Genomic DNA, 10988 nt, shown 5'->3' with positions numbered 1-10988 from the left:
CCATTTGCTTTTACTGAAATGTCAGGCGCATGCGTGACGTCAGACGTCATTATCTTCACAGCGAGAGGCCGACTTTAAATGTTCCTGCTGGGATTCATACACAGTCATTCATCACTGTGATCACACTTACAAAAAGAAAAAAAAGACAATATCGCTCCGAAGTATTCAGTTGAGAAACAAAATGTACAAGTAAATTTGCACTTAGAACAAACTGTTATCGTCATCCAGAAAAGCCCTCCCTGATTGGTTGAAAACAGCAAGAGGGTAAAAAAGTTTATTTTTGTTTTTTGATAGAAGTGTTACTTCGCTGCCATCTTTGGTGCCAGGTAGCGATATATATATATATATATATATATATATATATATATATATATATATATATATATGTGGACGTTGGCTAATGTAGCAGCAGAATGGACACCAATCACAGTGCTAAATGCTAATGTTTTAAAGCATAAATCAAAAGTTTTATTTTCTGCCTGTGCTAATCTAAACACGGTATTCTGCATTTGAGGAATAACAATTAAGAAGACTAATCTAACCGGCTTCCGCCATGCATCTGCGCTAACATTTATGTAGCAACGCCCCCTACTGTCGATTGAAATGTATGAATATGAAGTTCAATGAAAGATCTCAACTTTTTGGGGGCGAAGAGGGTCTCTTAAAATGTTGTTATTGACCCATTTGTGTATGTAATAACCTGACTGGAAACCAAAATATTTGATAAATTTTTGCTGACTTTGTTCACGTAAATACTAATTTAAGGAACGTGTTGGAGAAAAAGACAAAAAAAGAAGAAGAGTTAAAAGGAGTCAGTATTTTATTGACCAGTCCAAGTGTACATGATGCAGTGAGATAAGAGAGGACAGTGGACGAGCAGACGAGAGACATGGAGTCAACACACCCACCGCCATCTGTAGAGGACAACAAGAAGAACCCTGCACGAGGCCTCGGTATGTACAGGCACCATTGAGCGTGATCGTGATTAAAAACATTAGATGGGACACACACACACACAAACATACATACAGAAGTGCTCTCATTTGCTTATTATTCATCATCGTAAATATGAATCAGCTCTTTTCGTTGTTGCTCCTCTTTGAAGCAAAATGAAACAAGATGAGGGAGCGGCCGAATCGAGAACTAGATTATTTTCAGCGTTAGGTTTTTCAAATTTCACCTCTGTCCCTTTTTGTGCAATATCTCTCTTTTGCATAGTAAATAAAAGTTAAATGTTTCCTTGTTGACATGCACCTTATGTTTTTCTAGCATATTTTTCTTACACATCCTGGGGGACTCCCATATAGAATTATTATAAGCCCACTATACAGTAGTGATTGCATGCAGCGTTTCCTGTAGACTGGATTCCTACTATGAGAGTAAAAGGCGAAGCCGGATGTCGTGGTTGTGTGGATGGGTGAGCCCTGGCTGGACACGACAGAGGGCAAAGTGCTCCGTGTGCAACATCCATATGTTCATGGTGATTGCTTCTTTGGCTTTTTCTTCAACGTCAATACTGAGAGCGGACCGCGTGTCGCACTCCATCTCTGACATGCTTCTCTCGGACGCCACACGGCGAGGCTCCGGAGGTTACATTTTTTTTGGCCCAAAATCGTCATTATTAGTGTTTCAATAGCCTGCTATAAAACATGCTAATGTAAAAAAAAAGAAGAAGAAAAAGTTATTGGAAAATCATTTCAATACAACAGAATATTAGGGCAACGTATGTAAATGTTCATATTTTTTCAGAGGTGGGGAAATATTCAGAGAAAAAAAACTTGCAATTTGCGACTTTATTAAGTGGCAAATTTCAGAGAAAAAAATGTGCAAATTTCCGACTTTATAGTGGAAAATTTAAGACTTTATAAAGTGGCAAATTTGCGAATACACAAAGTGGCGAATTTTTGAGAAAAAAACTTGCGAGAAAAAAACGTGCAATTTGTGACTTTATTAAGTGGCAAATTTGCGAGAAAAAAAACTTACAAATTTTCGAGAAAAAAAGTTGCAAATATGCAACTTTATTGTGGCAAATTTAAGACTTTATAAAGTGGCAAATTTGCGAGAGAAAAACTCAAAAACTTAAGACAATTACACGTAGCGTAGGATTTGTTGGTAGTTACTGTTTATAAAATAAAAAAGCAGGATGGAGACAGATTTATTTTTAATTTAAACTTTACTCGTCATACACGGCAGCTAGAGCGACAACACTTCCTGATCCCCTATCAGCTGACTAACACTAACCAATCAGAAGCTAGCATACTTTAGGTAAATGCAAGAGAATGACGGCGAGCAGCAGATTCAACACATCAACTTAGCTACGTGTACAAAAAAACAAAACAAATGTACGAATGTGTAAATAATAATTCTGGAAACATAAATGTACAAGTAAATATACATTTTAACAAATTAACTTAAATGCTTAAAAGCCTCAAGGTGTGCCTGTGGACCTTCGCAAAGGCGCTTCAAAGTGCAAAAGCTGAACGTGATATGGTTGATCTCTGCTAAAGCAATTAATTACTATCACTTTATTTGAAAACCCGACCAAAAAGTATTGGCACAAACATCCGAGTACGCTACGTGTATTTCTTGTAAGTTTCAGAGTTTTTTTTCTAGCAAATCTGCCACTTTATAAAGTATCAAATTTGCAGGTTTTTTCTCACAATATTACCGCCCCGCAAAAAAATTTTTTTTTATACATGGCCCTAATACGCCGTCATATTTCAAAGCTAAAATGCTAAGATTATGTACAGTTTTTGACACTATTCACGGGCCTGCGTCTCACATGCAACCCGCTGTCAATCATGTCGTCATCGTTGGAATGACGCTATCCCCCCCCCCCCCCCCCCGTGTTGCTTTCCTGTCTCTTTGGAAGGATGTGTTTTTTGCTGAATATTCACAGCTTACGTAGTAGCCATGCAGAGCCCGTGTCGAGGTGCTCTTCATGCCGGAGGGCCAGCAAGCAGCGCTGGACGTGAGGAGAAAAGGTGCCAGGTGTGTGAGAGCACCTGTGCGCTGGCACTGAAAAACGGAGGGCGGTAGACGACGAGCTCTGTCATTCTACAGATCAGGCTTGTGTGTGATGAGTGGTGTGAAAAGGCTAAAAAGGTTGCGCGCGTCTACTGTCACTACGATGGAATTTGTTAAAATGTCCACTATATCTGTTTTGTTTTTTTAATATATATATAATTATTATTCAAGTAAATCTAATGCCAAAGGTCAACAGCAATAAGTGCAATCCAGCTGTCAGGTTGCCAACTAAGGAAGCCTTGGAGGAGTCCGTCTGTGTTTGGCGTCCGCCCTTCAGCGTTAAATGGCTGAGGCGTTGGGGTCGTACCGCCGTTTCTTCACATTTCTTGCAAGGAGACAAGAAACACATGTTAGCAACTTCGCATCTGGGACGCGACCGGTGCAACATGGACGTGCAGCCTCATTCTTTTGTCTTGGTAATCGACTATTAGTGGACAAAGGAACGATAAGGTGTGTCAGAAAAGTTCCAGGACTGGTGTCACAAATGAAATACGATTTCTTCAGGCAGGAACTGTCAGATGCTCATGGCATTTTGAGGGGGCATGTTGTCATGGTATCGCATCCACAAGTTTTCCGGCCCAACTCGAAAGGATCTTTTTGTACACATTCTGCTTGTAGTTTGGGTTTGAAATATATCTTTAATGACGCTAATGCTGGAACATTTCTGACATACCTCGTATGTTGAAGTGAGGGGAGGAGCTTAAGATTGTTTATAGCGCTGTCCAATAGAAAAGCAGTGTTTTGCCGCCATCGTGGCAACAAACCCAAAACAAAACAAAAAAACAAAACTTCTTTGTGCTTGTTTCTGATTAACAATTTTCATGGATCAATGTGACTCGTTCTTTGTTTAATTAACATATAATACAATAATAAAACTGGCATATCTATTTTTTTTTAACACAAAAGAAAAAATAAGCCTAGAGAGAGAAGAAACATTTCTTAAAAATATATATAGACAAAATAAATATAAATATTTAAAAAAGGATGAAAATGAGGCCATCAGAAGCTTTATCTCAATCTCTAAATATAGTTTAAACATGAAAAATACAATATAAATAGTATTTTTTCTTAATTATTTTTGATGTAAAGAAATAAGGCCAGCATAAGACGTTTTATGCCAATTTTAATTGTACATTTTTAAACCCATTTGAAAAATACAATAAAATCAAAAAAATTGTTGCGCTTGTTTCTTACCAACAATGCTCATAGATCAGTGTGACCCGCTCTATATTTAATCAACGTGTAATAAAATAATCAAACTTGCATATTTTTATTTTATTTTTAAGAGAAAAGAAAGCCTAGAGAAGAAAATTTAAAATCTAAATTGATGAAAAAACTAAATCTAGATTTTCCAAGTGGTCAATTTGACTTGCAACATAACAGGAAGGGCTTATGTCGGTCCTTGTCACATGTGAAGCGCTTTTTTTTCCTATTAGACAAGGCTACGGCCTTACTAAATGAAGCTCCTGACTTCAACGCAACGAAGAACGGAGGATAGGTTCCTGAAAAAGATCAGCGAACTCGAGATGTTTACTTCGGAGGACTAAAAATCAGATCCAAAATAAAAAAATGAAAACCGAAATCAGGTAAAAGGCTCCTCCTCCATGTTGACCAGTGCAGCTCGACTGCAACGAGGGCCCATCGGGGTGTTGACTTCCACAAACCCTTTCAGTCGCATTGCATCATGCTAAACACATACTTCCCACATTACAAATGTTTGCCTCAGTTGAGTCGCTTAACCTTTGAAGGTCTGTGAATGCGAACAAACCCCCGTTGGCCCCTTTGCAGTCAGCTGGCGCGTGCATGCAGACGGCGGCTGACGACGTCTTATTAGTCGCGGAAAGGAAGCTGACATACAATACGTTCTAAATAATCTACAGAGGGGCGAGAGACATCAACAACAACAACAGCAGCGGCGGCGGCGGCGGCGGCGGTGTCGGCAACTAGCACAACAATGGCACAACAACAAATAGGACAACAGGAGTGATGCACAACCTCCCCGTACTGTGGCTTGCTGTGGGGCTCCTAGCACTCATCGTGTCATGCACCTGATCCAATAGAAGGCCCGTTACGGCCCAACTACCGCATGCAGTGCAATGCGCCGTGTGTGTATACCGGTTCTGTCAAGCAGGCAGCAATGGCGGCCGGTGAAAAGGGAAAGGGGGAGACGCGAAGTGTGGGGGGCGAGGGGGGCGGGTCTTCTTTAAAATGAAAGCGTCACCCTCGGATAGTGAAGGTTTGACATTTTGCTTCTGCTTTCCTGACCTTTTCCAAACCCGAGTGAACATGCACACACTTCCGCCAAGAATGTTATGTGTACACTATGTGTTTAGGATTAAGCTACGGATGATTATGGAAAGGGGCAGTATCATCCCCTAAAGCCCCTAAAGGTGGGACAAGATATCAATATTGCGCTATCGATCATGATTCTCTGCCGGCATCAACACAATCAGAAACACTGACCTACATTTACAACCTATATTTGCTCCATTTGCAAATTGTATTAGTTTATTCTCAACAGTGTGTTCTCTTTAATAGTAGAATTTCTCTTGTCTGCACTTTTTCCAGTACATGTGGATGTTTATTGTCTTTTGTTTAGTTTTGTTTTTTGGGGGGTGGTAAAATATTTACCTCTGCTCTTTTCTTTAATCGACATGATCCATTCATATATTTATTGCATTAATTTAGCCGTTCCCCCCCCCCCCCTTAAAATTGGTCAATAAAAATGTATTTATTGATTTTTTGTATTGTTTTCTAAATAATTTTTGTTTCCTTTTATTTAATTACATATTTTTATTTATAATTAAATAATGCATAGTTTTTTCCAAAATATTAAAGAAAAAAAATCTATTTAGCATAAAAATATACTTAAATTATTGATTTCATTTCTGAAAATTATAAGACAGAAGATATTAGGAATATAAATTAAATATATATAATTTTACATATACACACGCATATGATTTTAAATAATAAATAAAACAATATGTAAAATTAATTCTAAAACCTGCCTCGAAACAGATTTTTATTCTTTGGATTTTTAACACTGAGAGACTCTCACCTTATTTAAGTGACTTTATTTATTGATAATTTTATTTTATTTTAACTTTGTAATTGTTTCGTGTCACAATCTTATACTCAATTTGTGTTATGTACCGCACTTTCTGTAACCTGCGGTTGTTTTTAAAGTGCTCTAATAAGTTTAATAATTAAAATACACAGAAAAATGTATTACTTTATGGTAAAAAAATAAGTATTTTACATAATAATAATAATAGATTTTATTTGTAACGCACTTTACATTTATAAAAAAAACAAAATCTCAAAGTGCACAGCACAGGCAATAATAAAAGCAATAAAAGCACACAGTAAAAACCAAACAAAAAAAACAGTCAATAAAAACCAGAAGAAAAAGTTAAAAGCTCAAAATAGAAATTAATCAGAGAAAGCTTTTTTTTTTATTTTTTTAAGGAAGGTTTTGAGTCCTTTTTTAAAAGCTTCCACCGTCTGTGGAGCTCTGAGGTGGTACATAGATATAACTCTTTTTGTTCTGTTGCTTCATACTGTACATGAGATACCTGTCGAATACCCATTTGTCTGTTTAAAAATCAGATATGACCATTGAGCACAAAAGCCCAAGAGAAACACAAATTCGTGCTAACACACTGAAGGACAATTCTCCATTTCATCTTAAAATAACAACAATACACCTCTGAGGCCTCTTAACTGTCATCTCAGCATGCACATCAAGCACCGAGCTCGGCCCGATCTACCCAATCAGTTTGAGGTTCTGCTACAGATCCGCAGACCGGCCGGCGCGTGCGGAGCTCGCCCGCCCTTGAACGTCCTCTATGCGCTCTCGTCACGCCGCAAAATGAACCTCAGCTTTTCCCGGCAAAGCGTGCTCGGCGTCATATGTGGTCGGCGTGCATATTCTGCAGCAGGAGCTCAAACCCTGGCGTCTAAAAGCAGCGAGGATGCTGGAGGTCGAGCAGGAGAGGCATGCGGGCGTGTTTGCTTACTTAAAACCCCATCCAGTCCCCCCCAGCACTATGGCAGCCACAAGGATGGCTCCGGCGATGGAGCCTATTATTAGATTGGTGGCACTAGGACCTGCAAAGGGTTATGGGGGGGGGGGGGGGGGGGGAAACACATGAGTTTCTATGCTGGCTCGCTGTAGCAATAACATGTAACTCGACACGATTCCACATGATTACAACGTCTCGCATGCTTCTCTAGCCCCATTCTAGTGTTTACATGGTGTGATCATCAGTGGCCTGCTGGGGGAAGTTGAGCACCCATCAAATGTTTGACTAAACAGATTGATGGGTGGTGTCTCTTTGTGTGGCCTGCAATATGCAGAGAATGCTTTTCGGGGGTCAACACACATGAAGGTCAGGTCACTATGTGGACACTTCTTCTGCTTGTGTCCATCTAAATGCCCCACATGCCCCAGAAAGGAGAGGATCACAGGAGCAACCACATGACGACTAAGAAGAAGAGAAAGAAGAGGAGGCAGGTGAAGAAGAGGGCTTTGTAATGGGGAACACCAGGAAGCGGTAGGAGGGGAGGGAGAAAGAGGGAGTCGGGGATAGGGGGCGGGGTCCATCAATCAATCACACGACACTGAAAACAACCAATCATAAGACATGATCATATGGTCATCACCAACACACAAGAAGACACAAAGCCACCGGGACGCACACACGGGCTCAGGCCGGCTCACAAAAACCGCCCGCACACTGAGGCACCACTATGAGAGGAAGAGCTGTGAAAGGGTTAAAAATGCTTACTCTATTCCCCACCCTGTGCCTCCAAAAATCACCCCCAGGGCCAGAATGGTCCCTGCTACTGCCCCTATCAGCCTGTTAGTGGCCACGCTCACTGTGTGGAGGGAAAAGGAGCATGGTTACCACCCTGGCAAAAGACAAACGGCAGGCCTCTGCTTCAAGAGTCCTGGATCAAGTGATACCCGCCAGCCCGCGACCCTTAAAAATGCTGCGTCCAGGTCCTCTTCGGCAACGTATCGAGTGGATAAATCCAATTCTAACAGTTGCTGTTTAACATGTAACACGAAGACAGATCTATTAAGTCGCTAGTTTGTAAACTTACGCCTCTTAAAAAAGTACTTAGTTCCACCATTATGGCAAACATTAAAATACACTAGCGTAGTAGGCCTAATAACAAACGTTGCAGGTTTTGATAACTCAAGCAAGATAGGTTTTTTTATTTATTTAGTTAGTTTTGGAAATGATGTTTAAAATTACCATTTGCACTGGGCTTGCATAAAGGGATATAAAAAAAAAAGCCGTACTTAAATAATAATTCAATTAAAATGTATTATACACGTACAAGTTAAAAATAAAATAAATAGTTATTTTTAAAAAACAGAAAGTCCCAGCTAAATACAACTGTACTGTACTCAGGCAGAGGTTCTTTCATGTACCACTAGAGGGAACCCACGTACCACACTGCGAATCACCTAGTAACATGGCAGAAAAACGGAGAATAATATGCAGTGCAAATAAACTGGCATGTTTTGTAAGAAAGAAGTGAAAACTGACCCTTGGGCCCTTGAGTTGGAGTAGTTTCAGGGAGTTTAGGAGGGTCAGGCATACTACAGTCTGTCCCCGCCCACGTGGTGTCACAGGTGCATGTGGCTTCATTGTTGCACACCTGTACGCAGCATACAAAAGTCACTGACACAAAATGGAAAATGTCACTTTTGTTACTATGCCGAGCACCAGTTATGACATTATGTTTCCTAGTAGTTTGTCATTCACATCATTGTGTTTATTTTTTGAGTCCTTTCACACCAGGACTCACCCCGTGGGCGGAGCACACTTGTCCATTAGGTCCAGTTGGGCAGGTGCTAATGTTGAGTGACTGGATGGACAGACACTTATGGTCAAGGCACATCATTGACGGCCCACAGGGACTCCCGTCATCCACGTAGCCTAAATCGGTCTCGTCGTCCAAAAGAACGTGTCCACCGCTGCAAAGAAAGGACAGTGGGCAGTGTTGCAGAACTGTCATTTTATAGACTCCTTCTGACCGAAAACAACAAGTTCACCTGCAGTCTATCAGCCTGCCTTGATGGTTAAAAGAGGTGGGGGAGATATCTCCTTTCATTGTTCCAATGCGGGGGTTGCGGCCGATGTTGGAGCACAAGAGATAACCGCAGAAGACATCGCTGTGGAAGTAGAGAGAGGATTTTTATTCATATTCATCTTCCCAAACAATTAAATTACCATGATACCTACTGTTTCATTTGAATGTGGTTATTAATACTCGTCACTCACAACACAGTTAAAATGTTAGCTGAAAACTCCCAGTATTGCTAACGTTCATCAATTTATTGTTTGCTATCTATCTATCTATCTATCTATCTATCTATCTATCTATCTATCTATCTATCTATCTATCTATCTATCTATCTATCTATCTATCTATCTATCTATCTATCTATCTATCTAGCTAGCTAGCTAGCTAGCTAGCTAGCTAGCTAGCTAGCCATCAAGCTATCTATAGTATCTAGCTAGTGATAGCTAGCTCGATAGATAGATAGCTTGATAGCTCTAGCTATCTATCTATCTGGTTATCACGCTATCTACAGTATTTCGCTAGCGATAACTAGCTAGATAATTAGCTAGCTAGCAATAAAATGGTGAACAATAGCATAAATAACAATAATAATAATAATAATTTAAATTAAATACATTTATTTTGAATTCATAAAGTGCTTATTTGGACACTCGAAGACGCTTACACAGCAGAGAACAGCAATGATAACAGCGCGACAATAAAATAAAGCAGCTTTATTGTACATTAACATTTTGAATAGGAATTAAACACATTCAAATAATGAAATATGTTTATTAATGTTGTGAATTAATACCATTTGACTGTGTCACAATTAAATATTCTTGGTAAATGGTAAATTATCTTTCTATCTTTGTTAACCTTGTAAAATGTGATTGTGTACCCACATGGTTTGGTGAAGTGTCTAACCAGAAATTGCTACATAATTGTTTTTTTTTCCCTGAACTTGGCATGGCCTCACTCTCTCAAGAGTAGAAAAAACACAAACTCTGCGAAGAGGTCAGCAGGAAAAACTGTCACAGAATCTCTGATCATTCCAAAGTTGCAGCTGAACGCTGTCAAATAAATCCCAGTTGAGTAAAAGTTCAATAAGTGCTGACATGCTGCTCAACAAAGAAGTAACAATTTCACCACTCCTGTCCGACTGAAAAATCCTAACTTGCAGGAATTTCAGAGGCTTTGGAAGTTACTTTCTCCGTTGGAAGCTATAGAGATGCAAATTTAAAGTCGCAATATGTGGAAAAGGTTTCGAAGGAGCTTTCCCTCTTGGTACTCACTGTTTGCTGCACTGGATCCATTTGTCGCCGTCCCTCCCACAGTTGCCCTTGTCAGTGCCCTCGGTGTTTAACTTCTCGTAGCAGAACTTTTCTGAGCCTCCAGCCTCTGATGAGAAAACAACCAGAGTAGGAGGAGCTGTGTGAACTGTACTGAAGCTGAACTTCCATCAGTGAAGTCTATTCATCTTACTTGGCCCCCAGATGTATCTGCACTGGTTCTCTCTGGTCTTACACTCGCCACTGTAGCATCGTCCCTTCAGATGGCAAAGTGATAAAGGCATCCGTGCATGGTGCCAATGTATCTTATTCTGCTAATGAAATCTCTATTTACATGCCTACCTGGTTCACCTGGCAGAGGTATCCATCTTGTTTATGAAGGTTGGGGGGGCACTGTGAAGACAAAACACACACATTTATATACTACAACTAAACACAAAACAAACAAATGCAACTACAAATTAGCATTAATATATCAATGCAAAATCCCTCGTGAATGCAGAGTGATTCTTTGAGCTGGAATGCCACAAAATGTTAAGATTTAAGGGCTACAACATGCATTAACAAAACACAGGATATCAATTT

The 10988-nt window shown here is 39.8% G+C and overlaps 1 protein-coding gene across 6 annotated transcripts in view; it reads right to left on the bottom strand.

Annotated features, from left to right (window-relative positions):
* Positions 1-802: 802 nt before the first annotated feature.
* adam23b (ADAM metallopeptidase domain 23b) overlaps positions 803-10988 on the bottom strand; it is a 42709-nt gene continuing 32523 nt past the window's right edge. For 4 of the 6 annotated variants that reach the window (XM_086092126.1, XM_086092129.1, XM_086092127.1 and 1 more), the window contains 8 exons: positions 10746-10796; positions 10597-10660; positions 10407-10512; positions 9101-9220; positions 8854-9022; positions 8592-8703; positions 7050-7140; positions 803-3352 (listed from right to left, as the gene is read on the bottom strand). In XM_086092126.1, the coding sequence (XP_085948252.1) occupies positions 3307-3352; positions 7050-7140; positions 8592-8703; positions 8854-9022; positions 9101-9220; positions 10407-10512; positions 10597-10660; positions 10746-10796 (759 nt within the window). In that variant the 3' untranslated portion in view covers positions 803-3306. Of the gene's footprint in view, positions 3353-7049; positions 7141-7820; positions 7912-8591; positions 8704-8853; positions 9023-9100; positions 9221-10406; positions 10513-10596; positions 10661-10745; positions 10797-10988 lie in introns of all 6 variants that reach the window. The other 2 variants (XM_086092130.1, XM_086092131.1) reach the window with 2 other exon arrangements.

The sequence above is a fragment of the Leptonotus elevatus genome, chromosome 12 (genome assembly GCF_054856555.1).
Source record: "Leptonotus elevatus isolate MCC_2025b chromosome 12, RoL_Lele_1.0, whole genome shotgun sequence".
Taxonomy (NCBI): Eukaryota; Metazoa; Chordata; class Actinopteri; order Syngnathiformes; family Syngnathidae; genus Leptonotus; species Leptonotus elevatus.
The sequence above is the reverse complement of the archived record's forward strand: the minus strand, read 5'-3'. Positions and strand labels throughout refer to the sequence as shown.